We start from the raw sequence: 23,835 nt of genomic DNA, 5'->3' as shown, positions 1-23,835 counted from the left end.
CAGCACCAGGGCTGCGTCTTCCCTTGCACGCTTCCACGCTCCACATCCAGTGAGCCGGCTGAGATTTTTAAAAATGGAATTTCACAGACTTCTCTCCAAGGGGTTTGCCCTCCTGAACCGCCCACAAAACACCAGGCTGGGACAAATGGAGAGAGTAAACCCGGAATGGCGTCTGCCTCCAGGGTTTTCACTAGGGCTCTAGCTCTGGGAGTCCTCTAATTCTCTTTCAGATGACAAGCACAAGCACTGAGAAGGCTGGTGTGGACCAGTCGATCAATGATTAAGCGCCTACTCCGCGCCAAGCCCCGCGCTAGGCACCCGGGAGAGTACAGTTCAACAGAATCGATTTGGTAGCTCTCCTCGAAGTCTTCTTCGGGCCACCACTATCAGAAGGGACCGTTCCAGGGCAAGGGTCTCGGTGCTCATCAAGTGAGCGAGCCAATCCCCACCGAAAGGGAGAAACCATCACAAGTGTCCTGGGTTCTAATCTGGCCTCCACCACTTGACTGCTGTGGGACCTTGGGTAAGTCACTTGACCTCTCTGTCCCTCCATTTCCTCACCTGTAAAATGGGAATTAACCATCCATTCTCCCTCCTACCTAGGCTGTGAGCTCCTCGTGGGAATACGTCCGACCTAATCATCTTGTATCTCCCCCAGCGCCCAGGACAGTGCTTGGCACACGGTAAGCACTTAATAAATATCACATTTATTCATTTATCCCCGAATTATAAGTTCCTCCCCTAGGGACAAGCCACACTAAGCGTCTTTTCCAGTGGGTTCCGCGACACAAGACCGGTCAGGTTAATTGGCCTGTGGCAAGAAGCCCCTTCCCAGAATCATCAGCTCTTCCCGATGAGCCAGGAAAAAACTGCATGGGATTAAGAGTAATAACGGAAGGAGTAATAGTAAAATTGGGTAGAAGCAGATTGACCGGATATCTTCACCAGATCCGTGATACAGATGTTCGGGAGCTAATCCAAAATGATCGGCAAATGGGTTGACCCATTGACTAGATGTAATTTCAGTTACGCGGACTTCTCGGTTCGGTAAATATTTTTGTCTCCCCCTCTAGTCCGTAAGCTACGTGCGGGCAGGGATAGCGTTCAGCAACTCTGTGATATTGTACGATCTCCAGTGCTTAGTTCGGTATCCTGCACACAGCGGGCGCTCGGTCGATACCAGTGATTAATTGCTTGAGTACTCGCAGGAATAGCTGCAGCATTTGTTGAATCGTCTCTTGGCGAGATGCACTGTAATTAGAAATTACAGAATTCACTGCCCGCAAGGAGCTCACGTAACTGAAAGAAGAGATGAACGTATTTAATCGCGGCGTAAACATATTTACACCTAGAGTGGTTGGCATAAATGAGCAGGCATACATACGTAAGTCCCAAGGAGGATGCAGATCAGATTACTTTGTACAGAGAAGCAGCGTGGCTCAGTGGCAAGAGCCCGGGCTCGGGAGTCAGAGATCATGGGTTCTAATCCCGGCTCCACCGCTTGCCAGCTGTGTGACTTTGGGCAAGTCACGTAACTTCTCTGTGCCTCGGTTACCTCATCTGTAAAATGGGGATTAAAACTGTGAGCCCCACACGGGACAACCTGACTACCTTGTATCCCCCAGCGCTTAGAACAGTGCTTTGCACATAGTAAGCGCTAAACAAATACCACTATTATTACTGTATCTCCCCCCAGTCTGGCACGTAGAAAACACTTAACATATACCCTAACTAAAAAATAAAATGGTAATTCCCAGGATTGGCTGAAGCAGCGCGGCTCAGTGGAAAGGGGCCGGGCTTGGGAGTCAGAGGTCACGGGTTCGAATCCCCGCTCTGCCACTTGTCGGCTGCGTGACTATGGGCGAGTCACTTCGCTTCTCTGTGCCTCGGTTACCTCCTCTGTAAAATAGGGATGTGAGCCTCACGGGGGACAACCTGATGACCCTGTATCTCCCCCAGGGCTTAGAACAGTGCTCTGCCCATAGTAAGCGCTTAACAAATACCAACATTATCATATCGCTCGGGGTACTGGGCAAGCTTGTTGGAGGAGGTAGAACTAAAGAAAGCCTTGAGGGGAAAAGAACAGATATCCAACATGGCTAGGCTCTTCCCTGATAGGGAAAGGTCTCAGAGAAGAGACATTCCAGAGTCTGGAGGTAGTTTCGGAGCCCCTTATCTCGGAAGGGCCTTTTGGATCCCGATTATTCCTTCCCCTTATCAGTAGAGTCACAATCCCCCTGCTGACGGCAAGGACGGAGAGGAGGGAGCTCTTTGTTTAAGGAATTATGATAGACCCTGTTTTTAATCAGTGCTTTGAAAGAGGCTAAAATCCCCACCTCCCAACCAGCAAGGTCTCTGGGAGACTTCCTTAGAAGCTGCAGCCCGAAAATGCCATTTCGATCCATCGGTATTTATTGGGCTCTTACTGAATGCAGAACGCTGTACTAAGCACTTAGGAGAGTACAATATAATAGAGTTGGTAGGTACGGTCCCTGCCCACCAGGAATTTATAGTTTACAGGGCGACAGCCACCTTGGGCAAGTCACTTAACTTCTCTGTGCCTCAGTGACCTCGTCTGTCAAATGGGGATTAAAACTGTGAGCCCCACGTGGGACAAACTGATCACCTCGTATCCCCCAGCGCTTAGAACACATAGTAAGCGCTTAACAAATACCACAGTTTAATATACATTACAGACATGTACTTTCTTATTCGAGTGGATGGCTTTGTGGAAAGAGCACGGGCTCGGGAGTCAGAGGTCGCGGGTTCTAATCGCAGCTCCGCCACCTGTCGGCTGTGTGACTTTGGGCAAGTCACTTCGCTTCTCTGTGCCTCAGCTACCTCATCTGTAAAATGGAGACTAGGACTGCGAGCCCCGCGTGGGACGACCTGATGACCTGGTGTCTACCCCAGCGCTTAGAAAAGTGCTCGGCACAGAGTAAGCACTTAACAGATACCATCGTTATGTCCCCAGTGATCCTTCCACTGTCCTTTTCCTCTCACTTCTTAACTCTAATGACCTCCTACTCCAACCCACCTCACACACTCACCAACTCGGTCGCACACGATCTTAAAAACTCCCATAGTTGTTCGCTCTCTACCCTCACCAATTCGGAAATTCTCCTATGTGACCACAAGCGCCTCACCTGCTCCCTTTCCCGTATACCACCCTCCCCCAGCCCAAATCTGTCCTTTTCCCATACGGAGACCTCCTTTCTTTTTACCCTCGCAAGTACTCTACCTCCATCCTACCCAAATGCGGTCTTCAAACCCAAACTATCGTCTCCTTACCTACAACTAGAAACAGTCAACACCGTGCTCTCCGCTAACCGGAACCCCCTTGCTACCCTGTTTCTCCACCAGTCTTGTACCACTAACCTACAACCCTGGATCACCTCCACAGTACGTTTTCACCCCTATTAATAATGCTCAAACCGCAGAATGCTGTTGGAGGAAATCCAATCATCCCTCTGACCTGGTTCACCTTAAACTCATTCTTATCTGCTTCAGTTCAGCCCTCTCCACCGCCTGACAACAATACTTCTCCTTCCTAATTCACTCCCATACTCACTGCCTTTGCCAGACTTTCAACTCCCTTCTCGAACCTCCCGTCCCCCGGCCCCCGCCGTCTCTTTCCCCTAATCACCTGGCCACGTACTTCATCAACAAAATTGAAACCATCGGGCGTAATCTCCCTCAAATCTCTTCTGCTCCTCTCCGATCCCCCCTTCTCCTCCACCCTCTTCAACTCTCCCTACGTTCCCTGCAGTAACTCAAGACGAAATCTATCACCTCCTCTCTAAATCTACCCACCGAACCTGTGCTTCTGATCCCACCCCTTCATACCTTTTTACAGCACTCTCCTCCTCCCTTCTTCCCTCCTCGACTGCCATCTTCAACTGTTCACTTTCTACTGGTTTCTTCCCCACTGCTCTCAAACGTGTTTATGTATCCCCTATTCTGAAAAAGCCCTCCCTTGACCACACAGCTCCCTCCGGTTATCACCCCCATCTCCCTCCAGGCTTCTTGAGAGAGCTGTTGGCATCCACTACCTCCATTTCCGATCGTGCAGTTTTCTCCTAGGTGCCTTCCAACGTCACTCTCCTCCCTACCTCACGAGCCCGTAACATTTACGTAGTCCTCGACTCAGCTCTCTCATTACACCCACATATTCAATCTGCCACCCGATCCCGTCAGTTCTGTCTTCACGGGGTTGCTAAAATCTGACCTTTCCTCTCCACCCAAACAGTCATCATGCTGATCCAAGCAAGTTATTTCATTTATCTCACCTGCAGCCCCTTTCCCACATCATACCCCTAGCCTGGAACTCCCTACCCGTCCATATGTGCCAGGCCACCACTCTCTCCAACTTCAAAGCATTACTGAGGTCACATTTCCTCCAAGACACCTACCCCGATTAAGCTCTCTTTTCTCCTGCTTGCTCTATCTTCCGCGTCCGTCTACGCGCTTCAATCTGGGACCTTTGGACGTTTGATAGTCTCCCCACCTCACCGCACTTACGTACATATCTTTGAATTATATGTTATAAATTACTTATTCATACTCATTTTTGTCTCCCCCGTAAGCTCATTATGGGCAGCGAATGTGTCTATTGGACTGTACTCTCCCAAATGCTTAGTACGATGTCGTGCACATAGTAAGCGCTCAAGAAATACAAGTGCTAGATTGGTTGCATAACTACAGAGAGGCAGCGTGGCTGAACGGAAAGAGCCTCCGCCACTTGTTTGCTATGTGACCTTGGGTAAGTCCCTTAACTTCTCTGTGCCTCAGTTACCTCACCTGTAAAATGGGGATTAAAAGTGTGAGCCCCACGTGGGGCAACCTCATTACCCTGCATCTACCCCAGCACTTAGAACAGGGCTTGGCACATAGTAAGCGCTTAACGAATGCCTTAATTATTATTATTATAACTGCTCTGAGGCTGAGCGTGGAGTGAATACAGGGTCCACATCCCAGTTCAAGGGGGAGGCAGAAAAGAGAGGGAGAAGAAGAAATCAGGGCTCAGTTGGGGAGGGCCTCATGGAGGGGATGAGATTTATAAGGACATTTCTCTGCACAATCGCCGTGTTTTTTGGAAAGCTGGCTAATGCCATTGCTAGGGAGACGCACGGGGCATAGAAACCAACCGTTAAGGCATCTGCCATTTTCCATTCCACTCCTCGCTCTGCTCTTGGCGTTTCATTGAGGAGAGAAAACAAATCCTCCTAAATTAGCTTCGTTAGTGTCCCAAACAGGTGGCGAGCAACCACCGATCACCCCCGAGGGGCCAATCTGGGATTCCGCCACAAGGCAGCTCGCCAACTGCGACACAGATGAAGTGGGCTATTTACGGTCCTGAAGAATGGGCAGTGGGCTCGGGGGGGTGAGGTTGCTTTGCATTCGGACCTCGCTACACAATTCCCAACTGCTTCTCACAAGGGTATAGGCAAACGTAAAGCGTTCCTCCCACCCTTGAGGGGCATCTGCAGAAGAGCTGACCCTGGCCAGGGCAAGAGGGGAGGGGCAGGCTTCCTAGCTCCCTCTGGAGAGAAGGGGATGAAGAAACACAAATCTGCCTATTCCAGACTGCCTCGAGGCAGAAAATCAGCTCCCGGGTGCAGGCCTCCCTCCCCAGCCTAACTCGTCCCGTCGCATTTAGGGAGAGGAAAAACGAGCCATCATGAAACAACCCCATTTAGAAAGTTCAGCAACGTTCCGTCCGAACGGAAAAGCCAGGGGTTTAACTTGCGAGGTCCCTGGATCCGCCAGGTGGAGTTCCTTGAGGTTACTCTGTACTAATTGCCTGGATCGAATACAATTTGCAGATTGGCAGACTTTCAGAACAGTCCTAGATTTTTGGAAAAAAAATATATGTTGCCTTAAACAAAACCCTCTTTTCTGCTAACTGGAATCCAGCTCGTGCTCTGAGCTGACTCTACAGGAAGATGAGAGGGTCCCCAAGGGACAGATGCATCTTAGAACAGTCTTTCCAGGGTAAAACTTAACCAAGGTGAACAATTCAGCTGTGTGCTTGGAGGCCTACCCGCTCCATCCTCCCTCTGTTTCCCATTCTCACGAAGATGAATGTTGCTTAGACACGTGTGAGCAATCGGCTCTCCCCGGAGGAAGGGAGTGTCAAGAAAAGCACGGAGATTCCTTGACGGGAAGAGCCCAGTCACCGGTCCTTACCTGACACTGGTGTCGGATGCAGGGGTGAGCCGGGACCTGCCATCGCAGGGAACTGTTGTAGACGTTTCCTTCGTAGCTGCAGCCTGGAGGGAGGGGGTGGAGAGAGAGAAAGGGAGAGACGAGAGACACAGAAGGAGACAAAAAAAAAGGGATCTCCATTAACTTCGAGGTGGAAGAAATCAAGATTCTGATGAGCAGGGCGTTCGAGGGGCAGGAAAACATCTCCTTGCCCCTTTCCAACATCCCCCTGGCCTCCTGGCCCACAGACCAGCCCTTAACTAGCTGCCAAGCACTGTGCTAATCACTGGGTAGATACAATACAATCAGATCAGACAGATTCTCTGTCCCACTTAGGGCTCGTTGTCTAAGAGGGCGGGAGAACAGGTATTTTAACCCCAGTTTAAAGATGAGGTAACTAAAGCCGAAAGGGGTTAAGGGACTTCACCAAAGATCACGCAGCGGGGAAGAGGCAGAGCCGGGATTGGAGCCCAGGGCTGTGCTAAATCCAACATTCGGTCATTTTTTAAGTGCTAATTATGTGTCGAGCGCTGAACTAGGGAGAGTACAATACAACAGACTCGGGAGATATGTTCGCAGCCCACAAGGATCTTACAGTCTAGACAGACCTAAAGAAACATTTCGGTCCGCATGTACGTGCTGGGCTTTTTCCACTAGGCCACATTGCTTCTTGGGGCTTCACGTTTATTTCTCCAAAAGCCTTCTCTCTCGGGACTGTCAAGGAAATGCTCAGCCGGGTCGGGGGAGAGAAAGTGCGGCGCTTCGAGGCTTCCTGAAGGCCTCTCAAGGAGGGGTCGGGAATACAAGGAGCCCAAGACTTCTCGGTAGTGCCCACGGAAGGACTGGAAGCAGTTCTATCCAATACAGCGGAAGCACCGTGGCCTAGGGGAAAGAGCACAGATCTGGCGTCGGAAGGATCTGGGTTCTAATCCCGGCTCCACGACTTGTCTGCCGGGCGACCTCGGACAAGTCGTGGAACTGTCCTTCGGTTACCTCACCTGTAAAGACGGAGCGCCCCACGTGGGGCTTGGACTGTGTCCGGCCTGATTTCTTCGTATCTACCCCAGCGCTTAGAACAGTTCCTGGCACATAGTGAGTGCTTAACAAATATCAGTGAAAAACGGAGCAAGTGAAAGGAAGAGGAGAATGGGTGAATGAGCTCCAAGCAATCAATCCCTGGATCCAGTCCCAGATGTCCCAGAGAAAGGCCTTCCCTTCTGGACCGGTTAAATCCCCCCGATTCTGACTGGCGAGTTGGTAGAGCGTAAGTCACAATCAATTCCTGAGGGCCTCAGGTTCCTCCCTCCGAAACTCAGGTCGGGATCCAATCCGCTGTTCGGAAATGACCGTAGAGCGTCTGATCCGTTTAGAGAAAACAGGACACAAAGAACAGTACCAGTGCAATAGAAGTCAACATTATATTAAACTTAGAGGCCAGTTTTGAATGCTCCAATTGTGAATGATTGAAAATCACTCTGATATGCTACGTTTGCCAATCTTACAAATCGAATTACAAGGGATATAGCAGACTGGAAACGTATTGAGAAATACGCTTCTGTTATTCATCCGTTCATTCAGTAGTATTTATTGAGTGCTTACTGTGTGCAGAGCACTCTGCGTGCTTGGAAAGTACAGTTCGGCAACAGACAGAGACGATCCCTACCCAACGACGGGCTCGCGGTCTAGAAGGGGGGAGACAGACATCAAAACAAGTAAACAAGCATCAGTAGCAACGATATAAATAGAATCATTGCAGTTCCCTTTGGCAGAGATAGAACATTCTATTTATTTGCTATTGTTTTAATGAGATGTCCTTCCCCATGACTCTATTTATTGCCATTGTTCTCGTCCGTCCGTCTCCCCCGATTAGACCGTGAGCCCGTCAGTGGGCAGGGACTGTCTCTATCTGTTGCCGACGTGTTCATTCCAAGCGCTTAGTACAGTGCTCTGCACATAGTAAGCGCTCAATACATACTGTTGAAGGAATGAATCTCAGAGAAACTTACCAACATCCTCTCTATTTGACCAAGAATGAATAGGGAAGTTTCGTTAACGAAAATCAACGGAAAACCATTTGGAATCCCACAAGTCATTTCCAACAAAGTCTTCAGCTGCAGAATGGCTCTGCACCAGTCTCATCTGCTAACACGTTCATAATCAGCTAATAACTTATTTAAGGGGGGAAGAAAAATAAATGCAATTCATGCTCAAGCCAAGTGAATGTGAGATCGCGACGGTTCGGTCAGCGGCCTGTCCAAATTCTTCCTCTGTTTTCCGCATATGGATTTTCAGAGGGAGAATCTCAAAAGAAGCCAGCAGAGTCCTCTCCTTACTTCAGAGGAGGGAGAATTTGGCAGAGCGATTATTTGTACATTGGTGTAACCGAGAAGCCGCTTGGCCTAGTGAAAAGAGCACGGGCCTAGGATTAGGGCCTGTGTTCTAATTCGACCTCTACCAAGTGCCTGCTGGGTGACCTCGGTCAAGTCACTTAACTTTTCCAGGTCTCAAGTGTAAAACCGTGACCGCGACCGTGAGCCGCATACGGGACAGGGACTATGTCTAAACTGATTATTTACTTCAGCGGTGGGCACAAATCAAAACAATGGCAATAATAATGATGATAATAATGATAAAAATAGTGCTTGTGAAGTGCTATGAGCCAAGCACTGTACTAAGTGTTGGGTAGATATAAGATAAAGAGAAGCAGCGTGGCTCAGTGGAAAGAGCCCGGGCTTGGGAGTCAGGGGTCATGGGTTCAAATCCACTTGTCAACTCTGTGACTGTGGGCGAGTCACTTCACTTCTCTGTGCCTCAGTTACCTCGTCTGTCAAATGGGGATTAAGACTGTGAGCCCCACGTGGGACGACCCGATTCCCCCGTATCTCCCGCAGCGCTTAGAACGGTGCTCTGCACATAGTAAGCGCTTTACAAATACCAACATTATTATTATCATTATAAAGAGGTTGGTGCCTGTCCCTGCCGATGTGGGGCTTCCAGTTAAAGTGCTTCACAAATAGCCTGATTAAAGTTATTATCAGGAAAAGCCAGAGAGTTATTTTTTTCTTCGATGATTGTTATAACCAAGCCTCTTCCGTGCCTGAGGGTCCTTCAGGAAAGGTGAGCAAGAACCTCGGGATTCTCCACAAGTCCAACCCAAATCTCACCTTGGATGGGAGACGGGGGCGGGGGTCGCAGCCGGTAAAAGTAGGAGGACGCCCACCGGGGCTATCCCCATCAGGACTGAGCAGGCTCAGTGGAAAGAGCCCGGGCTTCGGAGTCAGAGGTCCTGGGTTCGACTCCCGGCTCTGCCACTCGTCAGCTGTGTGACCGTGGGCGGGTCGCTTCGCTTCTCTGGGCCTCAGTTCCCTCATCTGGAAAATGGGGATTAACTGTGAGCCTCCCGTGGGACGACCCGATGACCCCGTATCTCCCCCAGCGCTTAGAACGGTGCTCGGCACATAGTAAGCGCTTAACAAATACCAACATCATTATCATTATTATTATCTCTGGCCTGGCCGAAGAACGACCATTTTGGGAGGTGGAAAGCCCCAACGGGATTCCGGAAAAACCGCTGGCCGTAAAGACGGGGCAGCGGCCGGTTCAGTCATGATAATAATAATGGCGGTATTTGTTAAGCGCTTACTACGTGCAGAGCGCTGTTCTAAGCGCCGGGGGAGATCCAGGGGGAGGAGGTTGTCCCACGTGAGGCTCCCAGTCTTCATCCCCATTTTAAAGATGTGGGAACTGAGGCACAGAGGAAGTGAAGTGACTTGCCCACAGTCACACAGCTGACAAGGGGCGGAGTCGGGATTCAAGGTGCTACAGCAGAGCACTGACATTATACTGTGCTCACTCTGGCCGGTAATGGCTTCCTCCCGTACAAACTCTTGCGTGACCTTCGCCGGGCAATGGCACCCCGGGCGTAGCAAGAACGGAGCGGGCGGGAGGTAGAGCTCGGGGGGCCCAGCGTAAACAACTTTCACTTTGGTCCTGAAGCTTGGGCGTCGAGATTTCGGTGGTGATGGGTACGGGGGGAGGGAGGCAGGTGGAGAATGCCGCTGCTAACAACAATAATAATAATCGCGGTGTTTGTTTAGCACTTACTCTGTGCCAACCGCTGGGGAAGATGCAAGATAATCAGGTCGGACACCGTCCCCGTTCTCCACGGAGCTCACTAGCTAAGTAGGAGAGAGGCGGGGCCGTTATAATAATAATGATCATGTTGGCATTTGTTAAGCGCTTACTATGGGCAGAGCACTGTTGTAAGCCCTGGGGTAGATGCGGGGTAATCAGGTTGTCCCACGTGAGGCTTACGGTCTTCATTCCCATTTTCCGGATGAGGGAACTGAGGCACAGAGAAGTCAAGTGACCCGCCAGACGGGGTAACCGAGAACTTGTCACTTGGCCAAGGTCACCCAGCGAGCACGCGGCGGAGGCGGGATTAGCGCCCAGGTCCCCCTGACTGCCAGGCCCATCCTCCTTCCGCTAGGCCACACCCTCTCTCTGCCGGGGGTCTTTCATCGCAAGCCTGCCCACGGAGGGTGCCACGGAGAGGGTCGTTCATCACCGACCGGAAGTGACTACTATGATCCCGGCCCTCTCGCGCGGACCAGCGGCCCAGCTCCAGAAAAGCGCGGCTCCCCCGAGTGCAAGGAAGGGCGAGAAACCAATTCCCGACGTTTGCTCGGGGGCAGACCTGCTGGTCAGCCCGAGGCAACCGGTCTACCGTCTCATCGATAAAGAAGTCAAACAAGCACACCCTTGTCTTCCGCTTCTTGGGACGGTCGCGTCCCGTCAGTTGATGACACGACTGGCCCAGCAATCAAGCAGCGGTATTTACCGAGCGCTGACTGTTTTCGGGGCACTGTCCGTCCGGTCTATTTCTCCCCACTCCCCGAGAAGCTCCAGGGGTGGTCCATCCACCCCTACATCAAACGGAAACTTCTCACTGTCTCATGCCGTCGGGTCGTCCCCGACCCGCGGCGACGCCACGGACGCGTCTCTCCCAGAACCGCCCGCCTCCATCTGCGGACGTTCCGGCGGTGGATCCGCGGGACAAGATACGGAAGCGGTTTACCACTGCCTGCTTCCGCGCGGTGAACCCGAGTGTCCGCCCTCGACTCTTTCCCGTACCGCCGCTGCCCGGCACAGGGGAACCCGTAGCAGCTGGCCTTCCACTCGCCAGCCGCTGCCCAGACTGGGAATGGAACGGATGTGCCTCCGCTTGGCTCTGCCTGCCACAGTCGAGACTGGTAGGGTCCTGGAAACTCTTCAGGTGCCGCCCTTAGAGGGGAGAATCTACTTGCCATCGGCTTCGAATCGCTTAATCGGCTCGCCCCCCTTCCTACCCCGCTTCACGGATCTCGTACGCCAGCCCGGCCCTCCCGCTTGGCTTCTCTAGCGCCAGCTTGCTCGCGGTGTCCCGATCTCATCTGTCTCGCTGCCGACCCCTTGCCCACATCCTCCCCCTAGCCTGGAATTCCCTCCCCCTCCATATACGCCCGACCACCACCCTCCCCATCTTCGAGGCCTTATTAAGGTCACATCTCCTCCAAGAGGCCTTCCCCGATTAAGCCCTCTTTTTCCCGCCTCCTTCTCCTCCTCATCGTCTATGCAATTGGGTCTGTGACCCACTCTGACGACAACAGGAGGCTCTCCTTCCAGGACCGGGACAATGCCATGCTTATCATCCCGCAAAAAAAAAAAACCCACCCCAAACCACATCACTTTAGGTCGTTTTAATGCCGGAGATGGTTGACATTTCGAGAACCGGCCTGACATTTTAGCTAGACGTGATGTAGATAAAACCGACAGAAACAGCCCTCTGCTTCTCAGTAGCCATAACTGGGGTATTTCTTAAGGACTTCACTACACGTCCAGGACTACGGAAGATATTTAGATCGGACACAGGTCTTACCTACGTGGGGTTCACGGTCTAAGAGGGAGGGAGGATGGGCGTTCGATCCCCATTCTGCGCATGAGGAACCGAGGCACGGATGACTTGCCCAAGGTCGTACACAAGGCATGCGGTAAAGGGAGGATTCGAACCCAGGTCGACTGACTCCCAGAGCTCTGCACTTGGCAGTGTGCCATCTGCTTCTTTAATCGGCTGCTGCTTTAACGGGTGTGCGACTGACCTGTCGATTAACGCTGGCGCTGAATTCCATCCGGGAGCGAAACATCAAGCCCCATGGAAACGCCCTGAATTCAACCCGGTCATCTGGTGGTTCATGCCGTCGTTTGGCAGCTGGACGTCAGGATGTCGGGGTTACAAACTCTACCAGAGAAACATCCATTCGGTTTGACAGTGGTCTTGCGGCCAGCGAACTAAGAGTTGGGCTCTGTGTGCGAGCTTAGCCCTCAGAACGGGTCAGGATCTTTCTCGTATTCTCACAGCACACAGACTGTCGGGTCAGGATTCAAGAACCTCTTAAACCATGCATCTGCGGGCATTTTGGGCTCCGGCAAGAGAACAGCACTGAGACTGACTTGACGACAATGAGAGCGGCGGTTGGAGATCGTGCATCATCAACCCCGGTGCACGAACGAAGACGGAACCCTTCTGTAAGAAAAGTGAGCGACCAGAGCACCGAGCAGCCGGTACCGATATGTGCCCGAATGCATCGTATGACGGAGAAGTGGCGGACGATGAAAATCCAGGAGCCGCATCTGACGGCAAGTGGTTTTTCCGACCAGGGCGCTAAACTCATCCTAAATTCCGGGTCCCGACTCGCGACCCGTTACGCTGCGGTCTCGGATTGACGGTTGCACACGGGTTTCGTTTTTATTTTTCTGGTATTTGTTAAGCACTTCCCCACGTGCCAGGCCCCGTCCTAAGCGCTGGGGTGGAGACGAGCAAAACGGGTTGGACACAGTCCCTCTCCCTCTTGGGGCTCACGGCCTCAATCCCCAACTAGTGCTTAGAACGGCGCTTGGCACACAGTAAGCACTTAACAAACGCCCCCGTTATCATCATTATTTTACAGATGAGGTAACTGAGGGGCAGGGAAGGACAATGACTTGTCCGAGGTCATCCAAAAGGCAAGCGGCGGAGGCAGGATTAAAACCCATGACTTTCTGACCAGCTCCCTGCTCTATCCCCTACGCCATGCTGAGTTTACAGTCTAGCGGAGGAGCCTGCAATGATCCATTCACATTCCCAGTGTGACCTGGAGCCGTTCGCTATCTCGGGAGACGAGAAGCTCCCCCGTCGGCTTCTGCTCACCAGAAGTCCTGAAGATCATAAATCAAGCTTCGCCTGGAACCGTCACTGCCCTAAATGGCATTTCACTAGATTTGAAGTTCCTCGAGAGCAAGAATTGTGCCTATTAACTGTACTATTCTCTCCTTACACTCCAAACCTCGTTCTGCCTAGAGTAAGCACTCAGTAAATACCAATAATAATGTGGGTATTTGTCAAACGCTTACTATGTGCAGAGCACGGCTGTAAGCGCTGGGGTAGATACAGGGTGATCAGGTTGGCCCACGTGAGGCTCACAGTCTTAACCCCCATTTTACAGATGAGGGAACTGAGGCACGGGGAAGTTAAGTGACTTGCCCACAGTCACACAGCTGGCAAGGGGCAGAGCTGGGATAGTGATTGGTTAATTAATCTACTTACTGGGTGCAGATCTCTGAACCGAGCGCTTGGAAGAGGACACCGCAAGAGAGTCGGTAGACGCATTCCCTGTCTACAGAGAGCTTGCAGTCTCAAGGGAGGGACAGACGTTAATATAAATGACTAATGCACTCAATCATTCATTCAATAGTATTTACTGAGCGCTTACCACGTGCAGAGCGCCGCACTAAGAGCCTGGAATGTACAATCCGGCAACAGATAGAGACGATCCCTACCCGATGACGGGCTCACAGTCTAATCAGCACGGCCTAATGGCAAGAGCACAGGCCTGGGAGTCATCAAGTCATGGGTTCTAATCCCGGCTCCACCACTTGTCTTCTGTGTCACCTCGGGCAAGTCAGGTAACTTCTCTGGGCCTCAGTTACCTCACCTGTAAAATGGGGTCTGAGACGTGGAGCCCCACACGGTACAGGAGCTGAGTACAACCCGCTACGTTTGTATTCACCCCAGCATTCGGTATAGCGCCTGGCGCGTAGTAAGTGCTTAATGAATACTATCATTATTATCAGATGCGTACGTAGAGGTTGCGGAGCTGAGAGCACTATACGAGCTTGCCAGAAAATCTGTTGTGCGTTACCAGTTAACGTTAACGTTACCAGTTGCGCGTTAACGTTACCAATGGCGGAATGGAAAGAATTTCCAAAGAAGTTCGAAAACAGGTCCATTATTCGCCTGTAGAAGTGGAAGGGAATTTTTTTAAAGGCATTAAGCACTTACTACGTGTTAGGCACCGTAATAGCCTTTGGGGGTGGATACGAGATCATTAGGATGGGTAGAGTCGCTCTCTGACACAGGGCTCAGAGTCTTAATCCCCATTTTACAGAGGAGACACAGAGAAGTGAAGCAGTTCGCCCAAGGTCACACAGCAGACAAGTGACAGAGCTGGGAGGAGAACCCAGACGCTCAGAACCCAAGCCACGCTGCTTCTTTAATTGCACCTCAAGTGAAAAATCACCATGGATTCTCTCCCGGCCACTTCTGGAAAGGTGCTTATCAGCATTACGTTGAGCCGGCAAACGCACCAGGAGATGGACAAATTCCCGGAATCTACTGCGGCTTTCAACGCGGACAAGGCACAGATGACTTTATCCAGTAAAGCCACTGCAGCAGAAATGCAGAGAGCCAAACTAGGAACGCTGCATGGTTTTCAAAGGCCTCGGGGAGATTTTCGACTCAGTCAACCGGGGTGGTCTGTGGACCATTCTTGATGATTTAAGCTGCCTGGAAAACGGTGCTCATATCAGAAGGTCACCCCGTGATGGTACGACGGGATCAAGGCTGCTTTTTAACCAACGATACCATCTCAGTGGAGTGGAGGAAGGTTGTAATCCTGCACCAGGCTGATTGTTATTAATAATGATAATAATCGTGATTTTTGATAAGCGCTTACCATGTTCCAGGCACCGTTCTGAGCCCTGGGGTGGATACAAGTCCCTGTCCTACATGAGGCTTACAGCCTTCACCCCCATTTTACATACAAGGTGACCGAGGCCCATAGTAGTTCAGCGACCTGCCCAAGGCCACAGAGCAGACAAGCGACGGAGGCGGCATTAGAACCCGGGTCCCTCTGACTCCCAGGCCCGGGCTCCGACCGCTAGGCCCCGCCGCTTCTGCTTTCCGTCAGCGTGGCGGCGGCCGTGCCGAGATGCGCAGAAAGGCATGGCGCCGGGGGTCAACGGGAAGGACTGCCAAGAGACTTGACTCTCGATTTGGTGGCGATTTTGTAGGAAGGCAGAGGCGCGGACTCTCATCTAGATTCCGCGGAGGATTGCATAAGGGAAAGTAACACTCCCGTAGACGTACCGCAGCCCTCTGAGGATTGTCCGTTCATTGAGCTGTACCTACTGAGCGCTCACTGGGCGCAGAGCACTCCGATGAGCGCTTGGAAAGTGCGTTCGGCCAACAGACGGAGACCACCTAATCCATCAGCCTAAAAGAGCCTCGAGTCAGGGCTCCCTCCAGAGTCCAGTGCCACCCCACACGATGGTCTGATAATAATAATAGTGACGGTACGGGTTAAGGGCTTACTAGGTGCCAAGCACCGCCGGGGTTGTCAGGTCGACCCATGTGGGGCTCACGGTCTCAATCCCCATTTTACAGAGGAGGTAACGGAGGCACAGAGGAGTGAAGTGACTTGCCCAAGGTCACCCAGCTGACAGGTGGCGGAGCTGGGATCAGAACCCACGACCTCTGACTTCCAAGCCCGGGGAGCCATCCATTAATCAGCCAACTGCCAGTATTTACTGAGCACTTACTCCGCACGGAGAACTGGACTGAGGGTTAGGGAGAGTAAGGTAGAGTTAAACATAACCTGCGGCTTAAAGCCATCAAAAAAAACTCCCCTACTTGGGCAGCACGCGATTCAGAAATACTATCGTAAGCGACGGGGCTTTGCACGCAGTAAGTGCTCAATAAATACGTCTGAATGAATGACTCAGAGAGGCAGCGTGCCTCAGTGGAAAGAGCCCGGGCTTGGGAGTCAGAGGTCGTGAGTTCGAACCCCGGCTCTGCCACTCGTCAGCTGTGGGACTGTGGGCAAGTCGCTTCACTTCTCTGGGCCTCGGTTACCTCATCTGTAAAATGGGGATTCACTGTGAGCCTCACGTGGGACAACCTCATTACCCCGTATCTACCCCAGCGCTTAGAAGAGTGCTCGGCACATAGTAAGCGCTTAACAAATGCCAACATTATTCCGAATCAATGACACCGTAAATGGCCGGTGCCGGGTTCGGAAAGCCGAAAGTAATAATAATTGCGGCATTTGATAAGCCCTTAGCGTATGTCGGACACTGTACTTAGCGCCGGGGTGGATACAAGCACGCGGGGTTGGACGCGGTCCCCGTCCCACATGGGGCTCGCAGTCTCAATCTCCATTTTACAGATGAGGACACTGAGGCCCAGAGAAGTGAGGTGACTTGCCCAAGGTCACACAGCAGACAAGTGGCGGAGACGGGATCGGAACCCCCGACCTTCTGACTCCCAGGCCTGTGCCCCATCCACCACGCCATGCCGTTTCTCTGCAAGCGGGGGGATTCAGCCTGAAGACAGAGATCAGGATCTCCCGTCATCACGACGCCACTGAAGGTAGAGCAGACAACTTGGCCACTCCATCCGAGGTGTCTGAAACCACCGTAAAACGTCAAGATCTAATACCAAGCACCAAGGGTCCAACAGAATTCCCGGATCACGGTCACCAAGGCGATGACCTTCAGAGCTCCGCGAGAATGGTGCAGTCTTCCGGTAGATTTGAGTGATAAAAGGATGCCCAAGGCGACCTGTGACAGAGAGCTTAGTACTTGAGCGTGGCCGGAAGAACCAAGTCACACAGAAGGCCATCCTCAAAATGGCCGTCGCTAGGACACGGGAACTTCCAGAGGAAACAGGTCCTCCCGGACCCGGTTCTGCCATTCAGCGGCCCAGCCATCCGAGGACAAAGAGCCGTCCGAAAACCACGGCTCACATTCACGGGCGGGGCCCGTGCCGGATGTGTGCCCCCCTCCGTGACCGCGGCAAACATCGAGCAATCCCCTGGGTGTGATGAGGGTAGGGACCTTTTATCGCCGTCCGGAGTCGATCGATATTATTCCACGTAGGAATTGGGAGGGAACAGTGCACTCGAGTTGGGAGACACGATCCCTGCCCGCAAGGAGCTTAAAATCTCGATTAAAAAGTAGGGGAAGCGATCGAGTAGAATGATGTGTACATAAGTGCTGCGCGAGGGGCGGACGGGGTATCGGAAAAACTTAGCGGGCAGGGACTAAGCGCACGGGGGGCAGTAGCCGGGGAGAACAGGGTGGGGGAATTCAGAAATTCAATCCATCGTCAAGGGAAAAAGATACAGAAAAGCGGCCTTCCCTAACTAAGCCTTCCTCTTCTCCCACTCCCTACCGCCTCGTCCTGGCCCTTGGATTTGCTCCCTTTATTCGCTCCTCTCTCAGCCCCACTGCTCTTATGTCCATATCACTAATTCATCTGTGTATATTAATGTCCGTCAACCCTCTAGACTGTGAGCTTGTTGAACTCTCCCAGGTAGAGCGCCCTGCACACAAGGTCAGCGCTCAATTAATACAGTTGATTGACTGATTGACAAAGGGTCCTGACCGAAAAAGGCCTCGTTGGGAGGATTCTTCCTGGTCTGACTTTCATGGGGGCGGAGAGGAAAGTACCAGACTCCATTCCCGAAACCGAGCCTGCCTTCCCCGCTAAGCTCCCAGAGGGAGGGTAGGGATCGTGTCTACCAAGTCTACTGAATTGCGTTGTCCCGGTCGCTGAGCACGGCGCTCTGCACACAGCAAGAGCTCGACAAATGATGACGTTGGTATTTGTGAAGCGCTTACTATGTGCAGAGCACCGTTCTAAGCGCTGGGAGGGTAATCAGGTTGTCCCACGTGAGGCACGCAGTTAATCCCCATCTTACAGATGAGGTAACTGAGGCCCAGAGAAGTGAAGTGACTCGCCCACAGTGACGCAGCTGCCGGGCGGCAGAGCCGGGAGTCGAACCCATGACCTCTGACGCCGAAGCCCGGGCTCTTTCCACTGGGCCACGCTAAATGCCGTTGTTCCGCTGAATCTTCTGGGAAAGCGCCGGCCTCGTGGGGGAACTTGGATCCTAGATCTTTTCCTCGGCCTCCTGTGACTCGGGCACGGGAGACGGGAAAGGAGGGAGAATCGGGACAGGGAAGAGAGAGAGAGCAGAGGAACCAGAACAACAGTATGGAGAAGGTTAACATTTCTTCGGAAATGAAGGTGACTCTCCCTTAAGAGGACGAGGAAGAGTTTATTTCTCCCTGTACTGTTATCGAGGTTCCCGAGATGGATCAGACTGGAGTTTGTGATCTCCCCCTGACTGTGGTTGAGAAAAGCTGCCTTTCGGCTAAAGAGCCACAAAGTCGTTACCATCTGGTTGCAGGAAGAACGACAAAAAACAAACCCTTCCTTCCATCGCAGACAACCGTTTCACCATTTAAGTGAGAGAGCGAAAATGGGGGAAGAGATCTGGGGGAGAAAGGGGTTGGAAAGGAAATTCAGTTCCTCACCCCTCCATCGCCCCACCTCTCTCTCTCTCGAGCTGCCGTATCTGATTTCAAGTTTTGCTACATCTATTTCCCCGGTCCATCAGAGACGAGCAGGATGCTCTGTTTTGCTCACTCGATTACCTTTCCACCGTAGCAGTTCGGAGCCTCCCTGGTCTTTTTCTCCTAGGGAAACCGCTGATACGACTGGGGATACGTCAACCCAGACGTTATACCTGGAGGAAGCGATCGTCCGTTTTCCGATAAATCCACCGTGGTGGGTTTAAATCAACCGAGCAAATTAGCTCATGCCTAGAACTCCACAGCCTAAAAGAAATCTGGTCATGCTTAAAGGAAATTGGGCAGCGCACCCAAAAAGCACTGAAATATATCTCTTTTTTCCTTTCCAACACATTGTTAGACTTTCACGGACATCTGTTTTAGTGGATAAATGCTGAATGCATGAGTGTCTTTCATACAGGGATACTGTCTCTGGCTTCGCCCCTTCCTCCAATAAGAAAGCACCGAGAGAGTGAATGATGAGCCATAGATAATTAATCCAAACCCCATTTAAATCACTAATTTCATTTCTTTCTCCACCTGGTTTTCTCGACCAGGGCCTCTAAGCCAATAAAACACCGGTTGGGCTCCGCTCAACACCGGGAAGACACCGACGGTCACTGTGGCCCGATAGACAGACGAGGTCGGCGAGGGCCCCCAGAAGTCTCCGTCCCGGATAAGCAGCTCCGAGCCGGGAGAGGGAGACTGGAAGATGGAATACTGGGCCAAGGGTGCTTCACCAGGAAGGAAAGCAAAAGCTGGCCCGCTTGTGCGTAAGCCTGCCGGATGTCGCTCAGCTCCTCTGAGGCACGCAATGTCACGCTGCCTGACTAGGGGCATCTGCCGGAAAAGGGGATTTGGGCTCGTCTCCTCTGCCCGTCCCTCCGGTATCACGGCAGTCAGCTCTCGGGAAGCGGCTCTGGAGATCGCTTCGTCCCCCCCCCACCCCCCGGACGGGAGACCCGGGAACATTCCGAGGGAATCAAGGGCTTGAGAGTGAAGGAGGTAGGAGGACCGTGGGGATTCCATTCTGTTGCACCGGCAGATTTTAATGATGATAATGATAATTGGGATATTTCTTGCACGCTGAGTGCAAGGCACTGTACTAAGCACTGGGGTGGACACGGTCCCCGTCTCACGTGGGGCTCCCAGCCTTAATCCCCATTTTACAGATGAGGGAACCGAGGCCCAGAGAAGAGAAGTGACGCGTCCAAGGCCGCACCACGACGTGCGGCTTCCCCATAAGGCTGCCGGTCCCTCTGAACTACTTAACCGGCTGCACTCCGCAGTGAGCGGCCGCCTGTCCTTTGCTAGAATTTGGGAGCTCTTCTATGCGGCGTCTGGGCGACCCTCCTTCCGTTCAATTTTCCGGAACTTTGCCAAGAAGGGTCTTTCACTGTCCTATCTCCATTCTTCCATCAGTCATGCCAGTCCCAGCACCCCTTCTGCCCAGTGCAGCCGATGCCCTAGCTGATGGGGCTGTAGATTTCACCCTCTCCCCCAAGGTGAGCTCCCTCTCCTCCGAGACGATGGCCTGCTCCCCCGATTCTCTCCCCCGGCCAAGAGGGCTGATGGGGAGACCTGAGCCCGTCTGCAGATATACATCTTGAGTCCTTTAAGCTCCGCGTTCCCGGCAATCTAATGATCCGCCACTCGGGCTACGGCCAGGCTCCTCTGCCCACCTCTTCGGTGCCTTCAGGCCAATAAGAAGCGAGTCCGGTTATGTCGGCGGATCCCAGAGACAAAACAATTTCATCTTCCCCGCCCGGTTAACTCCCCGGCTAGAAAAAACAGTTCGTGTTGCCTCTAGACTGTCAGCTCACTGTGGGCAGGGAACGTGTCTATCGACTCTGCCGTATTGAACTCTCCCAAATGTTAAGCACGTGCTCCGCACACAGTCGGCACTTATTAAATGTCACTGACGACCCAAGGAGTGATATTTACCGATGGTTTACCGTGTGCGGAGGGCTGGAACTATTGGATGATGTTCCCTCCCCTCATCTCTGCCTCCCTACCTCCCTGACCCGAGAGGGGATTTCGGGTGCAAAGGAAGCTGGTGAAGTTTTACGTCATCCTAACAGGATCAAAACCTCAGCTCAGTAACCGTCCTGAGAAGCGGCAGGGCCTCGGGGGAAAAGCCCAGGCCGGGGAGTCAGGGAACGTGGGTTCTAATCCTGGCTCTGCCGCTCACCTGCCGTGACACCTTGGGTAAATCCCCGTGCCTCCTCTCTTCTGTAAAATGGAGATGAAAAACCGTTCGCGCTCACACAGCGAGCCCCTCGCGGGACAGGGACCGTGTCCCATCCGATTAATACGTATCCAATCCGCTGCTTTCGGGAGCATGCTAAATGCCGAATGAAGATCGTAATTATCATCAGGCGTCCTCTCTAAGGCAACTAGCACGCGGACGCTTGCAGAGGGGCCCACTCCGGTTCCGTCCGCCCGTCGGCTATTTTTCCCGTGGGTCGTTCCTGCCGCCGCTTCCGTGTGGAAACTTCAGACTCCGCTCGGCTCTGAAAGCGAGCAGCACGTGGGCGGTTCTGGCGGGCGCGGGCACCGGCCGAGGTCATCTCCTTTCCATAACGAGACGTGTCCCGGGGTGGGAGGAGCACGTGGGTGTCCGGGAGGGGAGGCTCAAAGGAGGGTGTGGCATTTAGGCGGCGAAACTGGACCGCCGTGCCCAGGCAGAGGCAGGAAGCTAGTCAAGTGGACATGGTTCTAACGGCTGGCAGGAAACGGCCATCGCCTCCCGTCAAAACCTCCGCTAAGGAAACTGGGGTAAGGTGGGCCTCGCCCTCAGGCTGAACTGGCAATCGCTCTAACAGCCGGGCTGAACGGGATGCTCTGCCGCCAGAGCATCCGAATATTAATCGTAATCATAACTGTGGGATTCGCTAAGCCTTTAATAATGATAATAATGTTGGTATCTGTTAAGCGCTTACCCCGTGCAGAGCACCGTTCTAAGCGCTGGGGTAGATCCAGGGCAATCGGGTCGCCCCCCCCCCCCCCGTGGGGCTCACAGTAAATCCCCATTTTACAGATGAGGTCACTGAGACCCAGAGAAGTGAAGTGACTTGCCCACGGTCACACAGCTGACGAGTGGCGGAGCCGGGATTCGGACTCATGACCTCTGACCCCTAAGCCCGGGCTCTTTCCGCCGAGCCAGGCTGCTCGTCTATGTGCCAGGCACGATGGATATAGGCACATCGGGTTGGACCCAGAGAGCTCACGGTCCTAATCCCTATTTTACAGATGAGGTAACGGAGGCCCAGAGAAGTAAAGTGACTTGGCCGAGGTCGCACAGCAGACCTCAAGTCCCCACTCGCCAAGATGCGCCAGAGGTCGGGGCCGGGGCTGAGCTCTGCTCGACTCTGGGCAGCTAAGTCTCGCCCTCCGGGGTCTCGGGGTGCCCGGGCATTCCCTTTCCCCCGGAGGCCGGCAAGTGGGCATGGACCCCGCTAACCCGCCTCCCGTCTGGTGGTCTCCCTCCCCCTGCTCAGAGGGGCTGAGGTTTCTCTCCCCTTGGCACCCAGCATACGTATCCCGGGGAGGTACTCCGGGACCCCACACCCTCCCATTTCCCAGTTTGCGGCTGGAGGCGGAGAGGCGACGGACCCATCTCCTCGGGAAGAAACAGTCGGCAGACACGATATCTGCCCTCCCGGAGCGTCCAGGCTAGGCCATCCTCAGCTCTTTTCGTTCTGAAGGGAAAAGGGTAAAGTCCTTACAACGGGAAGCAGCGTGGCCGAACGGAAAAGAGTTCTGGGAGTCGGAAGACCTGGGTGCTAATCCCGGCTTTGCCTCCTGCCTGCTGGGTGACTTCGGGCAAGTCGCTTCACTTATCTGTGCCTCCGTTTCCTCAGCTGTAAAATGGAGGTTCAACAGCCGTTCTGCCTCCCACTGGGACTGCGAGCCCAGCGTGGCACGGGACTGTGATCAACCTAATCATCGTATAGCTACCCCAGTGCTTAGAACAGCGTTTGACACATAGTAAACACTCGATATACACCACAAAAAAAAAAAAAAAAACTCAATGGAAATGGTGACATGAGGAAACCGGAACTTGTGATGAGCTGTGCCCTACTCCAAACAGTCACTTAACCTGTCTTCCTGGAGTCTACTCGATTCAGAAAAATCCCTGCCCTGTCTGCTTTGTATAAATGTGACTTTTACATTTCCACAGAGGGTTTAGCAACCAGAATAAGGTTTCCTAACATTTGATTTTAGCCTCGACCAGGTCCCTTCACGTGATCTGGGTCATTTTTATTAGAATACCAAAATCGGCTGGTTCATATTATGGGCACGCAGCCTACGAAACATCACTTCTTAGGCACATTTTTCCACTTAGGGAAGTAAGAAAAGAAGAGAAATCCTGCTAGAAGATTATCTTTTCCTTGTCTTTCTTTGAACAGAACACACAGAAAAACTCGAAAAATGCCGAACCGAATCATTATTAAGCACTTGAAAGAGCGTTCCGCATACCGTAAGCATTCGATAAATACTATCGATTGGTCTTTCGAGGCTGGGGGGAGAAGGTGAGGAGGGGGGAGATCCGGTTTTACCGTAATCTCACAACCTGTGGCCGGCAGCACGTTGAGAAAGATGAGAAGATCTACTCAGTTGACCTTTACGATGGCACTGAGAGCAGTCGCTTCAATCCTGTAACTAGGAGAGTAGCAGCAGAAAATACTGAGCACCCTTTGGGATGAGGCATCGCGCTAGGTGTTTGGGAAGAACAGAATAAAGAAGCGGCGTGTGATCTGTCCACAGAGCGCTCACACGCTCCCGGGGGAGAGTAACATAAAACTCTTTATAATTGGAGTGGTCAAAACATGATTAAATCAACATACGTTCAGTAGGAGGGTGAATTTATGAAGCGCTAGGTCGCTTGAAGGGCTAATGTGGCCCAGGCAAGTG

At 52.6% G+C, this 23,835-nt stretch overlaps 1 protein-coding gene across 3 annotated transcripts in view; it reads right to left on the bottom strand.

Moving 5' to 3' along the window:
• The window catches only part of BMPER (BMP binding endothelial regulator), a 235,034-nt gene that overhangs the window by 149,209 nt on the left and 61,990 nt on the right, over nt 1-23,835 (bottom strand). For all 3 annotated transcript variants that reach the window (XM_039915096.1, XM_029049425.2, XM_039915095.1), the window contains exon 4: nt 6,190-6,272. In XM_039915096.1, coding sequence (XP_039771030.1) covers nt 6,190-6,272 — 83 coding nt within the window. The remainder of the gene's footprint in view (nt 1-6,189; nt 6,273-23,835) is intronic.

Source organism: Ornithorhynchus anatinus, chromosome 21 (assembly GCF_004115215.2).
Source record: "Ornithorhynchus anatinus isolate Pmale09 chromosome 21, mOrnAna1.pri.v4, whole genome shotgun sequence".
Taxonomy (NCBI): Eukaryota; Metazoa; Chordata; class Mammalia; order Monotremata; family Ornithorhynchidae; genus Ornithorhynchus; species Ornithorhynchus anatinus.
Note: the sequence above shows the minus strand (reverse complement) of the source record. Positions and strands in the feature narration are given on the sequence as shown.